This window comes from Pipistrellus kuhlii, unplaced genomic scaffold (assembly GCF_014108245.1).
Source record: "Pipistrellus kuhlii isolate mPipKuh1 unplaced genomic scaffold, mPipKuh1.p scaffold_m20_p_8, whole genome shotgun sequence".
Taxonomy (NCBI): Eukaryota; Metazoa; Chordata; class Mammalia; order Chiroptera; family Vespertilionidae; genus Pipistrellus; species Pipistrellus kuhlii.
Genome location: NW_023425584.1, coordinates 22173330 through 22196751, shown reverse-complemented (window position 1 = coordinate 22196751; position 23422 = coordinate 22173330). Strand labels below are relative to the sequence as shown.

The 23422-nt window shown below is 39.5% G+C and overlaps 1 protein-coding gene across 1 annotated transcript; it reads right to left on the bottom strand.

Annotated features, from left to right (window-relative positions):
* Positions 1-11022: 11022 nt before the first annotated feature.
* LOC118711358 (serine/threonine-protein kinase MARK2-like) lies at positions 11023-14033 on the bottom strand. The gene is given in 3 exon segments (XM_036424380.2): positions 11023-11391; positions 11393-11430; positions 12083-14033. Coding segments are annotated over 3 exon segments (1140 nt in total). The 5' UTR covers positions 13082-14033; the 3' UTR covers positions 11023-11288.
* Positions 14034-23422: the final 9389 nt, after the last annotated feature.

Sequence of the window (23422 nt, the reverse complement as noted above, 5' to 3'; positions counted from 1 at the left end):
GGATATAGAATTCATGTTTGCTCAAAGAGATATGAGTGTAGACTTGGCCAGAAACACAGAAAGAGAAAAGGTAGGATGCAGTTGTGAAGAAGTAATCAATGGCAAATAAGGGCACCCACATGCATAATAGAAAATTAGGAGAGGGAGGTTTTCTTGGGTTTTCCTCCGAGGAAAAGTATGGGAGGATGAAGTTGGGCAATGTCTATTCAATCCTTTGTGATGCCTGTTCAATCCTTTGTGACTCTTATAAAGTAGGAAGACTATTTTGCCATGTATGTTTGGAAAAAAACAATTGTGCTTAACTCTAACAACAGATAGCTTGCTCTTGCTTCCTAAGCTAATCATAGGTTTTCGTATTTGAGATCATGATGAGTCTGTTGTTTTGCTGACTTTGACAGGGCTTTTGTCTCAGAAGTTTCGACAGAGTACTAAACTACACGTAAAGAGACCCAATGTGCATCGTGGTCCTTGTGATTATACGCTGAGCATCAGGCATCAGATATAAAAAATAGGGTCCTTCAACCTAGACGTCTCAACTAAAAAAAAAAAAAGTACAGAATGGATCCTCATATCAAACTCTCAGGAAATGAATCATCGTGCCTGTGACAGAATCCAAACTGTTGCCCTCTTTTCTGCTTCTTTTGTTTATTCACCCGGACTCTTCTGGCTCATGACTGTTCTCCTGCTAATAGCCCCAGACTGCATTCCTCTGACTTCACACCCATTCAGTGGTTTGAAGTTAGCATTCTTACAGATATATAATTTAAGGCAACTCATATAATTTATGTGACTGAATTTAATCATCTGAAAATGCAGACAATTACAGTATCAAATAAGGCTGATGAGAAGATAAAAATGTGCTATAACAAATGAGTCCAAACATAAAAGAAAAAAATGGTAATTTGATTTTTATCCGAAGTATAACTTTTGCTCTTTGGAAGATTGTTAATAGCATAAAAAGGCAAAGAATTCCAAGATGGCATTGGATTAGGTTGAAATTATACTGATCTTCTTCCAGGACCAAATTGAAATTACAATGCAAATATAGAAAAAACATCCTGAATAACTAATTGATGACTAGTATGGAGATGTAAGAGGGCTGGCTGGCTGGGCTCCCACACACAGCAGCAAAGTTCCAGAAAGATAGCTCAGCTGTGGGGTTTCCCACTGAGAACTCTGGAGTCTAAACCCCAAGCTGGACTCCCCAGCCTAGGGCACTTGAACTAGGAAAAGTGACTACATAAAATCTGGCTGAGAAAAGCAACAGGTTTTCTGTCCAAAAGAGAGATGACACCCTCTGAAAGGGCCAACACACAAAATTTTGTTTGCAGCCATTCATCTTGGCTTTGGCAGAGGGAAGGCAGAGTTAACTAGAGCTCAATGAGGGAAGTCTGGGGTTGGTGGCTCTGGGGATAAAACTGAGAGAACAGCCACCAGGATCCCTGTGCTGAATCATTCCCCCATACTGCAAAAGACATCTTTCCATCCATGCAGCATTGGCCTGGGGAAAAGAAATAACTCTCACTCCACCTTGCGGAGGTTATGCCCTGCTGAGAACTATAGCAGGAGGCTCATTAAGTGACTGAGATTAATAGAAAGCCTTTAAGTAGAGGCAGATCACTAGGTGCTTTGAGTCTTTGCCTGACCTGCTTCTGGGACTGGGGCTAGTAAAACAAACGTTTGGTGTGCAGCTGGATCCTTTCCATATGCACCCAGGCCTAGTAGAGGGAGCCACTGACATTTCATAATAGCTTTCTCAGGGCCAGTGACAGACAGAGTCTGACATTAACCTGCACCAGAAACTCTTCAAAATGGCATAGAACAATATGTCCAGTGGCCAGCTTCAGACAACAGGACAGGATCCAATAAGCTTCACAAGCAGCGTATACATAATGAGATATTGGTAGGCACCAAACACTACTGAGATGAATTCTTCTTTCTGTAATAAGCACCGTACAGCAGCCAGCACATTGTGTAAAGGGGCTTTGAGCCTTATTGTCAGCCAGCTTGAAGATCAAGCTCATGCACAAATGGGCCAATAGCAATCAAGACTCAATTACAACAGGAGGTCTCACATAAACCACACAAGGGACATTCTTAGAGCACTCAGTTCTAGTGACCAGGGAGACTGTGCCAAGAGGTCCTTCACATGAGCTAATACATAAGGCCATGATACCAAGACTGAGAGTCATTGCAGATCTACCTAATACATAGAAACAAATAGGCAACTAAAATGGGGAAACAAACAAGCCCCAAATGAGGGAACACAGAGAATTTTCTAGAAGAACTAAATAAAGTGGCAGTGAACAATTTATCAGATATAGAGTGTAGAGTAAATAGTATAAGGATATTCAAGAACATTTAAAAGAATATAAAAACCATAAAGAAGGACCAGTCAGAAATGAAGAATGCCATAACTGAAATAAAGAAAACATTGGAAGGAATAAATAACAGGCTTAATAAAGCAGAGTAGAAATCTAATCAGTGATTTGGAAGACAAGATGGGAGGGGGGGGGGGGAGAAACACCACTCAGTGCAGCAAAAAGAAAAAAAAAGGTTTAAAAATGAGGATAGTTTAAGGGACATCTGAGATGTGAAGATGAACAATATCCACATCATAGAGCTACCAGAAAGAGAAGGAATAGATCAAGGGATCAATAACCTCTTTGAAGAAATAATGCCTGAAAATTTCCCTAACCTGGTGAAGAAAAAAAAGATATACAAGTCCAGGAAGCATAGAGACTCCCAAAAAAGATGAATTCAGAAAGACCCATACCAAGACAGATCATAATTAAGATACCCAAAGTTAAAGACAATGATAGAATCTTAAAAGCAACAAGAAAAAGGCAGTTAGTTACCTACCTACAACGGAGCTCCCATTAAACTGTCAGCTGATGTCACAATAGAAATATTTCTGGTCAGCAGTTATATAGGTATGTCATATCCAAAAATGATGCAAAACAATGATCTCCAACAAAGGCTATTTTACCACCAGACTAATATTAAAATACATGTTAAAGGGCTTACTTTAAGAAGTAGAAAAAGAAGAAAAACAAAACAGAGTAACACTGTTACAAAATGAAAATACAATAAATATGTATCAATAATTACTTTAAATGTAAATGAATTAAATGTTCCAATAAATATATAGGGAATCTGAATGAATAAGAAAACCAGATAAATGTATGTGCTGTCCTCAAAGGACCCACTTGAGAATGAAAGATACACACAGACTAAAAATAAAGTGATAGAAAAAAAGATATTTTATGCAAATGGAAAGGGAAGGAAAGCTGGGTTGGCAATACTTATGTCTAACAAAATAGACTTTAAAACCAAGTCTTTAGTAAGAGACAAAGAAAGACACAACATAATGATTAAGGAATCAATCCAAAAAGAACATATACCCCTTGTAAACATTTATACCCTCAACATAGGAGCACCTAAGTATATGAAGCAAATCTTTATAAATATAAAGATTGACAATAATACCCATTGACATCAATGGATAGATGTTCCAGACAAAAAACCAATGAGAAAAAACTGTAGCCTTAAATTATACACTAAATCAAATGGATTTAATTGATATCTTCAGAGGAATCCACCACAAAGTAGCAGAATATACATTATTTTCAAGTGCAAATGGAACATTTTCTAGGATAGATCACATGTTAGGACACAAAACAAGTCTCAATAAATTTCAGAAGATTGAAATCATATAGTTTTTTTTATCATAATAGTATAAAGTAGAAATCAATTACAAGAAAAAAAAACTGAGGGGAAATGCACACATGAAGGCTAAATAGCATGTTACTAAACAATGAATGAGTTAACAGTGAAATTAAAAATATCAAAATACCCCTTGAGACAAATGAAAATGAGAATATAACAACCTAAAATCTTTGGGACACAGAGAAAGCAGTCATAAAAAGGAAATTGATAGCATTATAGGTGTACCTCAAAAACCAAGAAAAATCTCAAATAAACAATACAACTTTACACTTAAACTAGAGGAAAAACAACAAACCAAAAATGTGTACCAATAGAAGGAAGAAAATAATAAAGATCAAAACAGAAATAAACAAAATAGAGTCTTAAAAAACAATACAAAAAGATTAATGAAACCAAAAGCTGGTTCTTTGCAAAAATAAACAAGACTGATAAAACTTTAATCAGAAAAAAGAGAGGAGCCAAATAAATAAAGAAATAAAAGATGTGAAGTAACAACTGACACCATACAAATACAAAAGATTGTAAGAAAATATTACAAACCACTCTATGCCAACAAATTGGACAACCGGAAAGAATTAACATCATTAAAATGTCCATACTACCCCAAGCATCCTATAGATTCAATGAAATCCCTATTAAAATAACAACAGCATATTTCACAGATCTAGAACAAATACTACAAAAATTTATACAGAACCAAAAAGACCCAAAATAGCTGCAGCAATTTTGAGAAAGAACAAAGTAGGAGAGATCACAATGCCTGATGGAAAGTTATACTACAAAGCCACTGTAATAAAAACAGCCTGGTACCAGCCAAAAACAGGCATACTGATCAGTTAAACAGGACTTAGAATTCAGAAATTGACCAAAGCTATTATATTCATTAATATTTGACAAAGGAAGCAAGAGCATACAATGGATTAAAGACAGTCTCTTCAATAAATGGTGTTGGAAAAATTGGTCAGGAACATGCAAAAATATGAATTTAGACCACCAACTTACACCATACACAGAATAAACTGAAAATTAATAAAAAACTTAAATATAAGTCATGAAATTATAAAATTTCTAGAAGAAACCACAGGCAGCAAAATATCAGATACCTCTCATAGCATTATGTTTATTGATACTTCTCCTAGGGGAGTGGTCAGCAAACTCATTAGTCAACAGAGACAAATATCATCAGTACAATGAATGAAATTTCTTTTGAGAGTCTTTTTTAAATCTAAACTTCTTCTAATACCACTTATTCAAAATAGACTTGCCCAGGCCATGGTATTTTGTGGAAGAGCCACACTCAGGGGGCCAAAGAGCTGCATGTGACTCGTGAGACACAGTTTGCCGACCATGGTCCTAGGGGAAGGAAAATAAAAAAAAAATAAACAAATGGGTCTACAACAAAATTAAAACCTTCTGCACAGCAAAAGAAACCATTAACAAAGTGAAAAGGGATCCCACCATTTGGGAGAACATATTGCCAATGATACATCGTTAATTTCCAAATATAGAAAGAACTCATACAACCTAACAAAAGTGAGACAAAAAAACCAATAAGAAAATGGTTAAAGGACATAAATAGACACTTCTCCAAAGAGAACATAAAATTGGCCAAGAGACACGTGGAAAAAATGTTCGAAGTCACTAAACATCAGAGAAATACTAATTAAAACCAACGAGATATTACCTCATACCTGCCAGAATGGCTACCATAAAAAAATCAATAAAGTACAAGTGCTGCTGAAGATGCGGAGAAAAGGGAACCTTAGTACACTCCTGGTGGGAATTCAGATTAATGTAACCTTTATGGAAAACAGTGTGGGTTTTCCTCAAAAAAATTAAAAATGGAACTGCCATTTGCCCCCGTGATCCTATTTCTAGAAATATATCTTAAGAATCCTGAAAAACCAATAAAAAAGAATGTATGAAACCCTATGTTCATAGCAGCACAATTTGCAATAGCTAAGATCTGGAAATAGCCCAAGTGCCCAGTATGTGGGTGGGTGAAAAAAGAGGTGCTACATTGTGGGAACCCTTAACACGACCCACGTGATTAGGGCCCACTCAGGGTCCAGTTTCTGGAGGAGGCCACACACTAAAATGAAGAGAGAGACTAGAAAAGAGTTAATCTGGGACAAATGGGGGGCCAGGCTGGAGTCAACCTCTAGTGGGAAGACTCTCTAGGCCACATGTGTCAAACACAAGGCTGGCGGTCCAAATCTGTTCCGCCAGGCCTTGCAATGTGGCCCGCACCGCACTGTCATCACTGCACTCCGCTGCGTTTCCATCACAATGACAGTTTATGACTGTTCAGTAAACCATTCGGCCCGCGATTTAGGCTGGATTTTAGATTTTGGCCCCTTCTCTGATTGAGTTTGACACCCCTACTCTAGGCTCTGGCCTTGCTATCCCTTTTATTGAGGCTGCTATGGGATACACCCATTACCCTTAAGCAGCTTTGGGAAATACCCATAGCCCTTAGGCAGGTAATAAGCAGATTATCATATCAGTAAGGATTTACATGGTTACAAGATGGGGAAATTGCCTCAGTTACTATTGTCTCAATTAGATAGGGTGTGGTTGGCTTGGACCTTTCAGAGCTTCAAGGTTGACCAGCCTCTTTCTATTAGTGAGACAATGATTGGTTTCAGGCAGTACATCCCACCATGCAATACTATGCAGTTTACAAAAAAGGATCTCTTACCCTTTGAGACGACATGGAGGGACCTGGAGAGCATTATGCTTAGTAAAATAAGCCAGTTAGAGGAAGATAAATATATGTGGAATTAATGAACAAAATATAACTAAAGAACAAATACTCTCCAGAGACATGGAACAGAATCAGAAACCTCAGAGGGAAAGGGGTAGACAGGGGGCTGGAAAAGATAAACCAAAGGACTTATATACATGTATGTATAACCCATGGGCACAGACAGTAGTGCGGTGAAAACCTCGGGGTGGCGGGAGTGGAGTGGAAGAGGTAATGGGGAGAAAAAGGGGGACATCTGTAATTCTCTCAACAATAAGATAAATAAAAAATAAGAAACTGGGCAGAGTACCTGTAGACAAACTTCTCCAAAGAGGATAAACACTTGGCCAATAGACATATGAAAAGATGCACAATGTCACTAATAATCAGAGAAATGCAAATTAAAACAATGATATAGCACTTTACATCTGTCTGAACACTATCATCAATAAATCAACAAACAATAAGTGCTGGCAGGACTGTGGAGAAAAGGGAACTCTCATATATGGCAGGCAGAAATGTAGATTGGTGCAACCACTATGGAAAACAGTATGAAAGTCTCTCAAAAAATTAAAAATTGAACTTTATTATAACCCAGTGATACCACTTCTGGCTATATATATGAATAAATAAAAAAACATTAATTTGAAAGGACATATGCACCCCTATGTTCATTGCAGTGTTTATTTATAATAGCCAAATAGGGAAGCAACCCAAGTGCCCATCAGTATATGAAGGATAAAATAGTGGTACATATGTAGGATGGAATATTTCTTGGCCATAAAAAGAATGAAATCTTACCATTTGTGACAGCATTAATAGTCCTAAAGATTATTATGGTAAATAAACCAGTCAGAGAAAGACAAATACCATATGATTTCATGTGTAAATGAAATATAAAGGAAATAAATTAACACACAGAATTGGAAAAGATTCACAGATATAGAGAATAGGCTAATAGTTGCCAGAGCAGAACAGGGTAAAGAGATTAGGTGAAAAGGTGAAAAAATTAAGAAGTACAAATTGGTATTTACAAATTAGTCACAGGGATATAAAATACAGCATAGGGAATATAGTCAATAATATAGTAATAAATATGTATGGTGCCAGGTGCATACAGGAAACATTGTGGGGAAACACTATGCGAACTGTATGATAGTCTGACCACTGAGCTATATACCTGAAACTGATATAAAATAATATTGAATGTAAACTTTAATAAAAATATATTTATTCTAAACAAAGGAATATGAATCTGCACTATTGGAGTTTTCCTTTCCCATATATTAAGCTCTTTTTGAAGTACTGAAACTCTCTTCCATTCTGTAAGAAAATAAACCTGAAGCACTGGCCTGAAACATGTGTAGATATGAATCCTAGTTCCATAACTGTGAACTTGACACATTACTTAACATTTCTGAGCCTGTTTCCTCAGTGAGACAATACAGACAACTATTGGAATCTGCATAGTAAATCATAGCATCAAGTACATCCTGGGTACTTAGCACCAGCAGCTATTATGATGGTGGCCCATTATTCAGACAACTATTGCAATCTGCATAGTAAATCATAGCACCAAGTACATCCTGGGTACTTAGCAACAGCAGCTATTATGATGGTGGCCATTATTCAACAATGATAGAGTTTTCTAAGAGCCAAGCACTGTGTAAGTCACACAGCCAACTTCATAGGAGACTACAGTCTTTTAAATTGCTGGTTTTCAGTTTGCCTGGAGCTGGTGGGAATGAACAGAAGTTTTGTTTCAAGATCATGGGTTATCCCCTCGCCTTCATTATATTTATTAACAAAGGGCTCTCAAATAAGACCATATAATCCCAACTTCTCTCACTTTTTAACCTCAAAATAAAGTGATTTTTTACCTCTACCGAGAAACCCTTAGTGTGGGAGAGAAACATGCAGCTGTGGGTGGAACAGCAGGTTACTATCTTGGTGTGGACTGGTTGTTATTGTTGCTGTATTTTTCTAACCATCTTCCCTACTTGTGGTTAAGATGATAATCTTATACCTGCTGACGTTCTGCTTTAAATAAAACATGTAAATAGATATTTTCAGCATCTGTACCATTTTTATAAGTAAACAATACCTGATACACCTGTAGGCTTGGTAAGGCAATAGAGTAAAAGCTGTCCTCTTATGTTTTTATTGTTCCAAAGCAGAAAACTAAGTGTGCAAAGAACTGGAAAGTGTATGTCCCTGGAAAGTAAGAAAAGCAAGGATTTAAATGCACAATTTCCAAAAGGAAGCTTCACTCATCTCATTGTAACTAACTGAAATTATATGGAATTTTATTTAGTAAACATATGTCTTCAATTACTGGATAAATATGGGGTTAAATATTACATGTATATAAATTTAGAGTAAATTAAACTCTTAAGCTCACAAGGGAAGGTTTGATACTTAATGCCATTCTATTAGTAACTGTTTTTAATAAATAAAAGCATGTTGCTTGTCTTTCTTTTATGTAAATTTTGGGATTCAAAATTATATTTCCAAAATTACAAAATAGGAGAAAAAAACCCTCATATGTTAAATGTAGTATTCCCTGAATTATGTTATTCTGTGTTTTAAAAATCATTGTTTGGTATTATGTACAATATTTTCTAAGGACATATTCCAACAATGTACATTCATAATCTTTATAATGAGAAAAAGATTGTAGAAAGAAAAGTAATATCTGTATAAATGATTAACATAATATTAAATTCCAAACAAATAACAGTTCCTTTGCAAAGGTTAGAATCCTACGGTTTATTCACTTTTCATTTAAGAAGGAATATTAGGAGGGGCTTGAGGGAGTTAAAGATAACCTCCACCAAACAGATTTTCTTTTATGATTATTAAAAATGCTAAAATAAAATTGAAAAGGGAATTACATTATGAAAGTGTGAATCTTTACTAATCGTGATGCCCTTGCTACTTACAAACATGTCCTATGTTATGTGGCCCATGTTTGGGGACCACTGACCTAAACCAGCTGCAGCAGATGGCGAGTCCTAGTGCTTCCTAGAAGACCCCCAGAATTGCAGAGTTCACAGTTTTGTTCATAATTTCTTAAAGCATTTACCCTATTGAACATATCCTATATAATAAAAGCCTAATATGCAAATCGACCAAATGGCAGAACTATGATGTGCACTGACCAATGCAGGAGCTACCCCCAGGCCAGCCAAGGTAGGTGCCAGTGCCTACCCACCCCCCCACCCCAATTGCCCTATAGTGGTCACCCCGCAGAGGAAGACGACCAGCAGCAGCAGTGGGGGGCAGAGCCAACGACTGGGCAGTGCCAGGCCTAGGGACCCTACCCATGCATGAATTTCATGCATTGGCTTCTAGTATCCCTATAAAATCCCAGTCCAACTTTATCCTGTTGTCTCTGCAGTCATGAATCACATTCCCTTTTACACTCCAATGTGTCCTAGTTTGGGACAATCCACTCTGTAGTGACCAGGGGGATCATTCACCTGTCCACCACTTTCAGAGCACCTACTCTGGACCTAGCTCTCATAATAACTGGAAATATAAAGGTGAGCGAGGTAGTTCCCAGCCCTTGAGGACTCAGGAATGGAAGGTCAGGGCAAGGAGGGGAAGGGAACCACTTAATGAGAACAAAGTGATGAGAGTCACAGAGGTCTATGCCATGTGCTGCTAGGATCACAGGGAAGGAGGGCAGATGACTCAGAGGAACACCAGGTTCCTCAGGGAAAGGGGCAGCTGATCAGTGATGTCAGACAACAATCAGCTTCAGAGAGGCAGGTAGGTCTTTCCTTTTTATAACAATGGATTCATTTGCGTTTCTAGGTGTTCAGGGAACTGGTGTGGTAAGGATTAAAGTGGGGAAAACAGAATCTTGAAATATGTAGAGACAGATAATGTGTGCAGAGTGCCAGCTGGTGTGGCTCAGTGGATAGGGTGTCGCCTGCAGAATGAAGTGTCTAGGGATGTGCAGAAGGCAGACAATCAATGATTCTCTATCATCACTGATGTTTCAAACTCTTTTACTCTCTTACTCTAAAATCAATAAAAATATTTTTTAATGTTTGCAGAGGAATAATATTCTCCACAAATTACTATGTTTGAATCATAAATGGGATCATATCACTTCCTTATTTAAAACCCTTCATGGATTGATCACTGTTCTCAGGATAAACTGCACACTCCTCCCATGGCCCAGCTCTGCCATTGGTCTGCAGTCACATCTGCTGCTCTCACACCAGCTCACTACGCTTTGACCATCTTGAAAAATGCCAAGTTCTTTCCCACTTGAGCTCTTTTCTGGAGCTCTGCTGTCCCTTCTTCCTGGAGCATGGTTCCCCCAGTAATATAAAAATCTGACTTATATACAGGGAAAGCCCACCTGAGAATGACGCCAGCACAGAGGGAAGTGAGCAAAGCCAAGAGGACAGGGGAGGTGACTCCTGCTGAGGTCATAGACACCCAGGCCAGCAGCTGCATGACAATGGAGACCTCTGCCTGCTTCGCCCAGATGTCTCAGTGCCTGGAACCCACCCTGCAACCTGGGTGCTGGCCTTTTCCAGAACCACACTTTTTCCTGTTGGAATTCCCCTTATAAAGTCCACATACGATTATCACTACACACTTCTAAAACTATAGGATGCACAGCCCCAGTTCTGTGCAGAGGAAGAAAAACAAAGTGCCCAATACATCTTTCTAGAACATCAAGTTTATTATAAAACTTGAGAGAACCAAATATTTAATAAGCAGCTCACAAACATGGGAGCAAAGGAGCAGGGGAGGGAAGGGACCCAGGGAAAAGTCCAGTCTCTGGTCTCATTCAGGTGGGGGCTGAGGGATGGACCCACAGCGAGGGCAGCCTCTCCTCTTGACCTCTGGGGTATCCGGGCAGTCCTACAAGCTCAGCAGGCATTGTGGTTCTGAAGGGCAAGGCGCTGCTGGATTCGCTCCTGGTATGGATCCTGTGAAGAGAAAGCTGACAGTTTACACACCTCCATTGTCCACCGGACCAACTCCTCTCCCCCTGCACACACAGTGTGTACTTCTGGCACCGCTCTCACCTGCAGCTGTTTGCCTCCAACCTCCGGTTCATCTTCTATACCACATGGCCGGCCTTCCTGGAGCTCCGCACCTTCAAGATGACTGTAGCCCCGCCTTAACCGTTCACAATTTTAAAAATCACGCTGGTTTGATTTTTGTCCTTTTGTGATGTTTCTTCTTGGTGGATGGCCCACAACATATGGATCTTAAGAAAAACTGGAAGGCCCTCCTAGCAATGGACTGCGGGCCCTGGATTGGGCTAGTGGGAGCGGCTGGGGTGCCACCCTCAGGCTGCCTTTCATGGGCGGCTCCCTCTGGGGCTCCACCACCGCTGCTGGTGCTGCTGGTGTTCAGGATGGAGAGGGAGTCCGCATAGCTAAGCTGGAGGTCTTCCCTGGGGGTATCTGAGCTGTGCTCTGAGGGAGTGGTTTCCAGGTTGGATGAGGAATTTGTCACCCTCAACCGCAGGCATTTTGGGGAAACAGAAGGCTCTTTGGTGTTCTCATCAAATGACTTACCATCCTCTTGGCTTAAGGACTTGCTACTGGTGTCAGGGGAGTGATAGGGCCTTACCCTGACGGTGCGGCCAGGCATCTTGGTTTTCGTCATTCTGAGGATCAGGTATGTGCCCATCACTCTATCAAATTTTCTTTGTGTTACTGACTCCTGGATGTCGTCCTGCTTAAAGCCGAGGATCTGCATCATTTCTGTTACCTGGGGGTCCAAGTCATCGCAGGGCAGCTCGCTGTATGGCCTCAGCATCTCCTCCTCGCCTCGGTTGAGCCAGGGGTCCTGCATTACAGCTTCCAGGGTCGGTCTTCGTTTAGGGTTGACAGTGAGTAATTTTCTTAAAAGTTTTTGAACCTCCCTTGACATAAAGTGTGGTATATGGTAATGGCCATTTATTATCTCCCTCTTCACCTTCACAAAGTTGTCCACCCCAAACGGCTCCACCCCCGTCAGCATCCTGTACAAGACCACCCCCAGGCTCCATACATCACTTTTGCGGCCATCATAGGTTTGACGCTTCAAGATCTCTGGGGCCGAATAGCAGATGGTGCCACAGAAGGTGTTCTGTTTATCACTGCTCACTTCCTTACTGAAGCCAAAGTCTGTTAATTTAATGGTCATATCACTGTCTACAAGAATGTTCTCTGGCTTCAGGTCTCTGTGGACAATGCCCTTCTGGTGGCAGTACTGGACCGCGGATACTACCTGCCGGAACACAGTGCGGGCTTCTCCCTCATTCATTTTGCCATACTTGTCCAAGTACTCAAGTAAGTCCCCTCCGCTCACATGCTCCATAGCGAGAAAAATCTTGTCCTGGGTGGCAATCACCTCAAATAACTTTGTGATATTTGGATGATTTAAGCGCCTAAAACAATGGGCCTCTTGAAAAAATCTAGCGATGCCCTGACTTTTAATGACTTTTACAACCACCTGTGCCCTGGTCAGCAAATGCTGGGCCAACCTCACCTCGGCAAAGCATCCCTTGTCGATGGTGTCCAGGAGGAGGTAATCACCAATATAGCGCTCCTTGGTGGCACAGTGGTCTGCAAAGACATTAAACATGGCACCTTCAAAATAACAAAATAAAAAAACAAAACAAAATAAGAAAAAAAAAAAAGGAAAATAGGAAGAAAAAAAAAGTAAAATAGAAAAAAAGAAAAAAAGTAAAATTAAAATAAAAAATTAAAAACAAAATTAACAAATGAAAAAATGAAAAAAAATTAACAAAATGAAATTTAACAAGAAGGCCAAAACAAGCTAAGGAGTCCAAGTCCACAGGTCACCACAAATCAGCTTCCTGGGCTATAACGGACAAAAACCTCAGCCTGGTCAGGGTCTTATATAGGAGTGGTTTGTAATTCCATTACAATGTGCCTTATGAGATCATATAAAGAAATGCACCAATCACAGCTGGGTGTGGTTTGCAGTTCCATCACAATGGCTCTTTATGAGGTCAGAGCAAGACATGGACCAGTCACAGCTGGGGTGTGGTTTGCAGTTCCATCACAATGGCTCCTTATGAGGTCAGAGCAAGACATGGACCAATCACAGCTGGGATGTGGTTTGCAGTTCCATCACAATGGCTTCTTATGAGGTCAGAGCAAGAAATTGACCTATCATGGCTGGGGATAAACCACACTGGTTTTCTAAGTTTTTGGTCTCAACACCCTTATGCTCTGAGAAAAACTGAAAGACAACCCCCAAAGAGCTTTTTATTTATGTGGAAAATTAAATATTGATATTTATTATAAATGAAAATCTGTAATATGCAAGCATACAAACACATGCAAAGGAAAAGTCTGACTGATTTTCATGCTCCAGGCCTCAGTTCAGCTATCACCTGCTTAGAGAAGATGCCCCTGATGCATCCATTCCTACCTGCCTCACCCAGCTGTTCAGGTTTGTCGTTTTCATAGCACTGACCACAGTGTGGCTGGTTCTTGTTTATTGTCAGTCCTTCCCATGAAGGGAGGAGCATGACTGTAGTGTTCCCTATTTCTAGCACAGTGAGTGGCAACAAGTATTTAATATAGATAGAAAAGTTTGAGGGAACAAAATGAAACATTTCCAAGTACTTATTTAATTAAAGTGATTCATAAAAAATATCTGTAAGAAATTCATGTTCTGTCCCCACTCAGCTTTTGGGACAGATAAGACAGGACAGAGAAGGGCTGAGATGTGGGTTTCCAAGCATGTGGGTGCTTAGTGAGGCTGAGGAAAGGCCAACAGGTAGGAGCCTTGCTATCTAGATTAAAGGAAAGTATTCATTCCTTTGGTGGTAGTTGGATGTAATGAATTTGGATCTGCAATGAGATTGCAGTGTATTTTTATACTTTGAATATCAGTTGACAGATTACACAGAGGACTTCTGACCTTGAACAGGCCACTTAGGTAAATTTCTGTGCTACTTAAATAAACCATCTCTGTGGAAAGAAACAATAATGAGGCTTGTTAATTTACATTTATAAACACACTGAAATCTCTGGATGAAATAATTTTTACAGGTGTTCAAAGGGTGAGGTAGTATGTTCGGGCAAATTGTACCCTTTATGGAAGGGGAGAGGAAGCAGGCAGATTTGAGGACTTAGTTTGAAATATAATGTGCCAAAGGCTTCCCCTAACACTTGAAAAAAGCTCCCTACTTTCAGGACATCGAGTGTTTTAAACATGTATAAATTATTATTCTAGTAATTATTTTCCTTTAACATTTCCCTCCTCAATTCTCAGTTTGTGTAATCTTTAGAGGGATTAGCCTGTGAATTTTTCCCTCTACAACACTTTAGTTTGTAATTTTTACCTACATCAGTGATACTCAGCAACTAAGCATGACAGTCTCTGTTGCTGAGCTGACTGGGACCCAAAGAGGGGTACCACATCAATTCTATTCAGATGTTTACAAGTTCCAGTCAGAGATTAAATAAGCTCAGAAAGTAAAAAAGAGAAAAATTCTAAGAAAGCTGTCAGTCTAAGACTTACTAGTAATTATATACAACTAGACGCCGGGTGTACACAAATTGGTGTATGGGTGGGATCTGGTTGGCCACCCCAATTGGGTCGCTGGGGGCAGGCCAGCCAGAAGGAGGGACTGCAGATAGTTGCCCAGCTAGCCCCATCCCCTGGTTAAATTCCCAGTTGAGGGGACAGTTTGCATATTAGCCTTTTATTATATAAGATTATAAGAATGGCATTAATATGTACTTAGAAATAATTCCAACAAAATAGGACATTTTCTGATCTCTTTCAGCCAGGTAAATACAAACTCAAAGATCAGACATTTAATATAAAACTGTCAAGGCAAAAGCCAAGCTCTGGATAAGTCTAATTTGAGGTATCTTACACTCTGGGGTATTCAATCAGGTGACTGAGATACAATTTTGGAGGCCTTTTAAGATTAAAAACATAAATTCATGGATCAGTACTTTTTAACATTGCAACTCAGAAATTGATTAGCAATATCTATCGTGGTACACTCCAGTGAGGCTGGAGGGAGTCCTTGGAGAGATGTTTTGAACACCATTTATCCTCTCCATGCTCTCTACCCAAAGTTTTAGGTGACCATATGATCATGCCTGAGCATTATACTCTCTGCCAGAGACACAGTGATTGCTTCAAGAATCAACAAGTGAGCTAGAAAGAGCCAAGAAGACTGACAGAAATGTGTCCTTATGCCTTGACCTGTGAGCATGTACACCTGGCACTACTCTCAGCCATGTTGCTACCACAAAAAGCCTGAAGGGGAAGCATGTGAATGCTCAGAGTCGAGGATGACACATTTGAAATCCTGAATTCAGACACAGAAACACTCCTCCATTTGTTAGTGAAGTGACCCAGTAAATTTCTATTTTTGCTTGAATCATTTATTTTTTGTCTTTTACAACCAAAAAGGTCCTAACAAGGTTTAGGTGAGCTAGAAAATTGGTTTATCTGCCAGCGGATGAGCAGTGACCAAGCTTCCTGGTTTGCAGCTGCCTGCATTACTGATTTAGCAATTGTCTGCAATGCACGATAGGTTAGATGCACCTTTCCTCAAGGCTTTGCTTTTGAGGTTTACAATTGAATTAGGCTAAAATATAACATATAGCTATTCAAGCTGGCAGCAGAGACACTTGGTTTGATGCAGCTAGTGGTGCCAATATCAGAATTAATATAATGGTTCCATGTCAAAACAATAACAGGATAAACCATCTGGAAGGGCAATTCAAATACTGAGGCCTTATTGCCACTGGCAAATGGAGCACTGAGCCCTCCTTGCCTGCCTTAGACTGGCAGCTTTCTTTGAATTTCTGTGTTAGAGGCAGGTTCTGGTTTAGAAATGGCTATGGGAAATTATTGCTGTCTTAACGGCAAAAAAATGCTCTTGTAATGGTTTTCTAAGAGGTAACAGAAACATAGTGAAGCTTTTTGGTGTTAGGATAAAGATGTAGGCCTGTTTGGGAGGGAACTGTGAGCTCCTATTAAGAAAGGGGGAGCTTTATTTTACCCAGTTCTACTTTTAGTTAGTATATTTATTCATACATTCTAAGTGTAAGGCATTGGGGGAGGGGGGCAGTGTGAGGATTTATTAGTTGTCTGTGGAGGTACATCTCTGCTCATATGAAGTCCAGGAAGAGGACAGACAACAAACAAGCAAATAAAATGATAATATAATGTAAGTAACATATGAAAACAGTTCTGAGTTAAAGAATTACAGGGAGAGGGATCTGCTGTGATGGAAGCTCTACCTGCTGGAGTGACACTGGAGCTGAGACCTGGAGGTGAGTAGGAGCCAGGTGTGTGAGAAGTGCAGGACAAGCATCCTAGCCTGAGGCTGGGGTGGAACAAGAGAGACGATTACCGTTCAAAGGCCTAAAAGTAATCCAGATTGGCTATACCACAGTGACGGAGGGAGAGCAAAAGACACAATTTTAAGAGAGTCAGGACCCAAATAAATAAAATCAGAAAGGAAAGAGGGGAAGTAACAACTAACAACAAAGAAGTACAAAGGATTGTAAGAAAATATTATAAACAACTACAAAATATGCCAATAAATCAAACAATCTGGAAGAAATGACTAAATTCCTAGAAGCTTACAACCTCTATAACTAAATCAGGACGAAGCAGATCATCTGAATAGATAGATTACAACCACTGAAATTGAAGGAGTAATAATAACCAATAGTACAAACAAAAGCCCTGGATGCCCTAGCCAGTTTGGCTTAGTGGATAGAACTTTGGCCTGAGGACTGAAGAGTCCCAGGTTTGATTCCCACCCTGTGCACATGCCCGGATAGTAGGCTTGATCCCCAGTAGGGGGCATATAGGAGGCAGCCAATCAATAATTCTCATCATTGATGTTTATATCTCTCTCCTCCCTTCCTTCACATATGTAACACTGTCAAAAATAAAATAAAATTAAATAAACTGCATATAGTGTATTATTCCATTTACATAAAAGTCTAAAAATGCAAGTTGATCTCTATGGTAAAGGCCATGGGTGGCTGCCTGAGGCTAAAGGCAGTAGATGGAATTAACTGCAAAGGGGCATGAGGATCCTTCTGGGGATGATGGAAATTTTGTGACTTGAGTGAGGTGGTGGTTTCATAGGAGTATACATCTATCATTTTTAAAAGTCTTACCTAATCAATCTGAATAATTACTCAGAAATAATAATTATTCTGAATCCTCTCTATAACCCATATGGAAACCGCTGGATCATGAAGAAGAGAGCTGCTCATTAGCTATTTTCATTCTACCTAAAAAGAAGTGGATCAAAGGCATTCAGTCAGGAAACTGGAATCACATCTTCAAAAGCAAGTTTGTTTAAGGAAGAAGTGAGGCGTATATTCTAGGGCTTATGCAAAGAAGTAGGTACTGAGGATAATGGTAATGGGCAAAAGAGGCCAAGGCAAGTGATTCAAAATCACCCTACATTTACGGAACAATAGGGGGATTTGCATCCCATAAGTGGAAACATCAACTCCTCAATTATGATATTCCCCAGTATACACAGGAATTCTATAAAGTCAAAGAATAGAATGTGGGTGTTATATTGTATTTAATAAAAAGAATCCGACTTGCCCTTCATACTGCTTAGTCTACAGAACTGTCAGCATTTCATTAGAAGTGTTCATTGTCTCACTTAGTGATGATGGCAAAAAAATGTTCCTGGTTCTCCATGGGAGGTAGGATGAACTATTAGGGACCCCTCTCCTGGCAGAACCCCAAGTCCTGATGGCTGTCCTGCAGAGGCACCTGCCAGAAAACACTCTTGCATTACCTGTGGACGCATTTAATGAAGTCAACGGATTGCTTTTAGGCACATAAAAAGCTACTAAGAAAATGAGGTCAGGGCTGAAAAGTAGGATTTATTAGATTCTTGTCTTCTCCAGAACTGTATCATCCTTATGAAAATGTTCACAATGTAGCTGGAGAAAGGTAGTCAAAGTACTTTTTTTAAAATGACCTTCCTTTGTTTAGATAAAAAAACAATTGTGAAACTTTAAAACTCACAGGAGTTTCAAAGTTTATATATTATAGAATTTATAATTATGGGACCTCAAAAATACAATGGCTATTATCAAACTATTGTCAGTGTCCATGGGCTATGCATATATATTCTTTGGTTAATCTCTTGCCCATGTGGTGGAGGGAGGGGAAGGCAAAAAGGGGGTAAATAGGGGACTATCAACATTAAAAAATACAATGGCTAAATAATGCCTTACCATATCTCTAAAATGAGACCATGCTTTCAACTATGTTTGCGGTATCATAAATCCAAAAGCTTCTAAGAAAAACAACTGTGTAAGACAAATATATAATTTTTGCCTCTCTATGTTTCTTCCCTCCACCCCCTTATTTTGAAACAAAACCTACATTTTCCATGAAACTAATATTAGCTTCATATGCCCTTTGATCTGGCTGGTCAGTACATTGCATCTTTGGGCCACAAACTAGCCATTGCATCATAAGAATCCACTAAGATTGATAGTAACAGGGAACAAAAGACCCAAAATATGGAAAAAGAAACTCCATAATGTAATTTTATTTCCTGGACCCAACCATGCCTGAAGTGGGGTACCCTGGACTTTTTTTGTTTGTTTGTTTGTTTTTTGTTTTTGCCAGAAACAATAAATATTCTTTTTATGCTCAAGCTCATTGAGTTGGTTTTTGTCCCTTGAAATCAAAAAGAATGCTGGCTAATCCACAAATGCAATTTAAAGTTGAATATGGCACTTAGTAAAGAAGGTTCCATTTTCTTTACTTGGAAACTCATGTGGAAATGTATCCTGATATTGTTTAGATCATTGTCACTGTTCCTCTGAGGACAAGAAAATAGAAAAAAAAAAAAAAAGAGGTGATGTTAATGAGCTACTGATGATTAAGAATTAGAGATCTTGAAGAACCTAGTCCTTTTATAGTCTGAGAAACTACATTAGACCCAGAAGGAAGATAACTTGGAGAAAAATTAACCCTCACTGAGAATATGCTTATTGATGAGAGAGAGAGGAAGAGAGAGAACGAGCGATTGACTGGTTGCATTACACCTGACTAGGGATTGAACCACAACCTGGGCATGTGCCCTGATTGGGGAATCCAACATGTGACCTTTCAGTTTACAGAAGGATGCTCCAATCAACCCAGTAACACCAGCCAGGCTAGAAAATTATTATTGCTAATAAAATCCTGCTTAATTTCCATAGGCATCATTTAAAAATCCACACAAAAACAAACAGGAATAAAACCTGCATGAGCAAAAAAATAAAAATATGAAATGTATGTGTTTCTAATGGCACTGTTAAGTCCCCCCAACCCTAATACTTACATGAAGGCAGTAATTTACAGGGCTCTAAAAATGTGCAGTATACTTGATTAAAGGTCATGCAAATATTAAAATGCTTTTCCAAAAATATAAGATAGAGAAATAAGGATGACCAGTTTTCAGAATTCCTCAAGAATACTTACATTATAAGCCTATTAATGATTCTGATGATTCAAGTTTCCCTTAAGCACATGTAGGAAATACGTAGCAAGGTGGTGAAAGCTGAGAAATATTATTTTTGGCATTCATCATTGCTTTATGAGCTGCCAAAAGGAGTCCTTGCAGCAAAAGCACAAGCAACAACACACTTCCCACATTTTACTTTACATAAAGCAGATAATAATGATGCTACCGGAGCCTGAGTTGGCCCTGCCTAATGTCCATTTCCTACCACACCACCAGCCAGGCCCTCCACACCAAGGGTCGCCAACCTTTCAGACCTCACCACTGGTTGGCAACCGCTGCTCCACACCAACTCCACCCACACTGAACTGCAACGTAGCTCCTCAAAGGTACCTTATACCTACACTTCTAGATTTTCCAAAGTTGCCAGAGAAAACGTTTTCTACAACGCTGGCACCCCCATCAAACACACTCCTTTTTTGCCTGGCTAACCTTTCTATTTTTTCTGCTTGGAAGCCTTTCTTGACTCTCCTGAACTAGATTAGTATTCTCTCATTAGCTTCAGAAGAATCCTTTATACTGTCCCCCCCAACTCATCACAGTGTCTCGCAATAGCTCAACTATAAATTCCATGGAGATAAACATGTTTGTCTCTCAACACTGCATCCTCTGTTCCTAGAACACACTGGATGTTCAATTAATATACATTTGGTTCTATTCAAATAATGTATAGATGCTTACCTCACTTCCAAGGCCTGCTTGCAGTGGAATGACGGTTGGCCTCACATCAAATATAACCCTGATTCAGCTACTTACCAGTGTGGGGACTTGGAGCAGGTTTTCCAGTCTTCTGAATGTCTTCATCTTTAAGTGGGGCATATACTATCACTTCACAATACTGCTATAATGATGAATGAAACACCACCTTGAAAACTTTTAGCATTAGCAACCCTTCCACAAATGTTTGTCTCTTTTCCTTATTCCCCTATCCTTTACTGTGCTCCTGCCTCTGTCTGCCTCCCTGTCTCCTCCATGATGGCTTCCTAGACCTCTACTGTCCTTGCACCTTTCTCTGAATATCTGTGGCAACCTGAGTGGGTCCCACACTTTAGCATTTCACTCCTAAAAGGCAGTACCTTCTCTCAAAAGCCCTGTCAAGGTACCAAGCATGTAAGTGAAAAAATACTTGTATATTCCAGGAAATGTGATATGGAGATGACATAAGGACTTGAGCTGACAGCCAGAACTGATATTTAAAGCTCCTCCTTAGCTACTGGGGCCACAGAAGCTAAGTGCCCAGTAATGACAGAGCAAAGACCAGTCATCTCCTCTGTGCGCTGCCTAACTCCTGACTTATGAGTTTAATAAAATCATTGCTATGTTATACTACTAACTCCAGGGGTGGTTTACCATGTGTCAATATTTAACTAGAACAATTTAAATAACACAGAACAGCACATATATTTAAAAAGAAAGGCTTAAGAACCAGGACTCTGGAAGTACAAGGAACCAGTTTTGGAACCAATGAAAAACCTCTCCCAGACCCACCATCACATTCTACCATTTTCAAATGTTGAGTTATTCTACTCAAGATTAAAATTCTAGGGGGAAATGATCTGATTGGTACAGCTTCTGAAATGTTTCCACTATTATATCCAGATGGATTCACCCCTGACAAAGTCCTAAGAATTGGGGAAAGATTCTCTGCCAAAGCAAAATCAAGATGTACCACCAGGTGAAGGGGAAAATGCACAGGGCGTAAGAAAACAACCTAACAATAGTTCCAAACACAAAGAAGATTCATAATTACTACTTTTTCACTTGACCTCTTTGCTTTAAGTCTCTCAAAATGCAAACTGGCAGCCTTCACAGAGATTTATCTGTGAGCTAATTCTTAAATGTGAGCTCTTAAAAAAAAAAGGAAAATTGTATTGCTTGAAAGAATCTGGACTTACTTTGTGTCTAACACTTAAGCAAAGAGAATTAGCCTCATGCAGCCTTTGGAGGAACCCACAGTGTTTCATTTGTCTAACCGTTCAAGTGCAATCACATTACCACCACAGGATGCTTTGCGAGTTAACAGCAGACAAGGAGTTTCACAGCAGAGGAATGACAAGGCAGTTCATCATTACTTTTTTGTAATTATTTGGAGGCATGTACCTTTCATTATGTTCAATGGACCTTCCATATCCACACTGCGGAGGCACCGTGAGCACAGTGGGCTGCACCAGGAGCCAGGATAACAGCTGCCTTTGGTCTGGAAAAGAGAGATCCGTGAGTTAGGAAAAAACACTCTGGTTAGAAGAATCAGCATAGATGGTATCAATGTGGATGGGTTGTCCTACTTTAAAAGATTCTGCAGTGTGAGATTTTAAGGAGCAAAGGAGATATGCCACACACAAATCTACTCTTTTTTTTTCTGAATTATATCTTTTACATTAATTATACGATTATTCACATAATTCCATTTTTGCATATTTTGAAGAAGGAAATATTCAAACAACTTATCAACAAATGCATTCTAACATCTTGCTAAGTGTCGTGTATGGTGCTAGGTACTGGGGTACAAAAGAGAACAAGACAGATGAGGTTGCTGACTCCATGGAGGTATTATTCTACTGGGAGAAGCAGACAAACAAATAATTTTAGATAGTGCTAAATCCTATAAGGAAAATATAAATAGCTTGTGGTAGAGGTTCTGAGGTCAGATTCTGAGAAGTCTGGACCACGTCTGTGAGATGGTGACAATTAAACTAAGATCTAAAGAAACAGAAAGAGGGATTCAGCCCTGGCAGGTTGGTTAGAGCATCATTCTGTACACCAAAAGGTTATGGGTTTGATCCCAGGTTGGAAGGTATACGGGAGAAAACCAATCAATTTTTTCTCCCACATGGATGACAGCATGAGCACAGGAGACCAGGATGGAATATATGGAGGTAGGCAGGGACTATCCATGCATACAGGGCCTAGCAGCCTTGGGAAGGATCATGAATTTCATTTTATTCGCAAGAAGAGGCTATTAGAGTGTCTTAAGTGAGGAAAGTGTTGTGGTCTGGTTCTTACATTTGAAAAATTGCTAGCAGCTAGGTGGAAGGTCAAATTGGAGACAGTAAGACCTGTGAGAAGACTATTTCAGAAATCCAGGTGAGATATAATATGAACTTAAACTATTATAGAAAAGTGATTGTGGCAATGCAGAAAAGTAAGTGAAAGTTATATTTTGGGTATAAAACAAAGGGTTTTACAAATTGATTAGAGAAGTTGGAGAAAGAGACAGAGTAGAAAAGTGAAAAAGTATGAGTAGGACGAGAGGAAACAAGGTTGACTCACCAAACTATTTTAATAATCAGGTGGTTAACAATGCTGCTAATTGGGACATGAATGATGAAGGGGGAGGACAATATTCAGTGGAGATAAAATCGGAAGTGCAGTGTTGGGCTAAGTATGAGATGACTAGGCAATAGTCAGGTAGAGATGCTAAG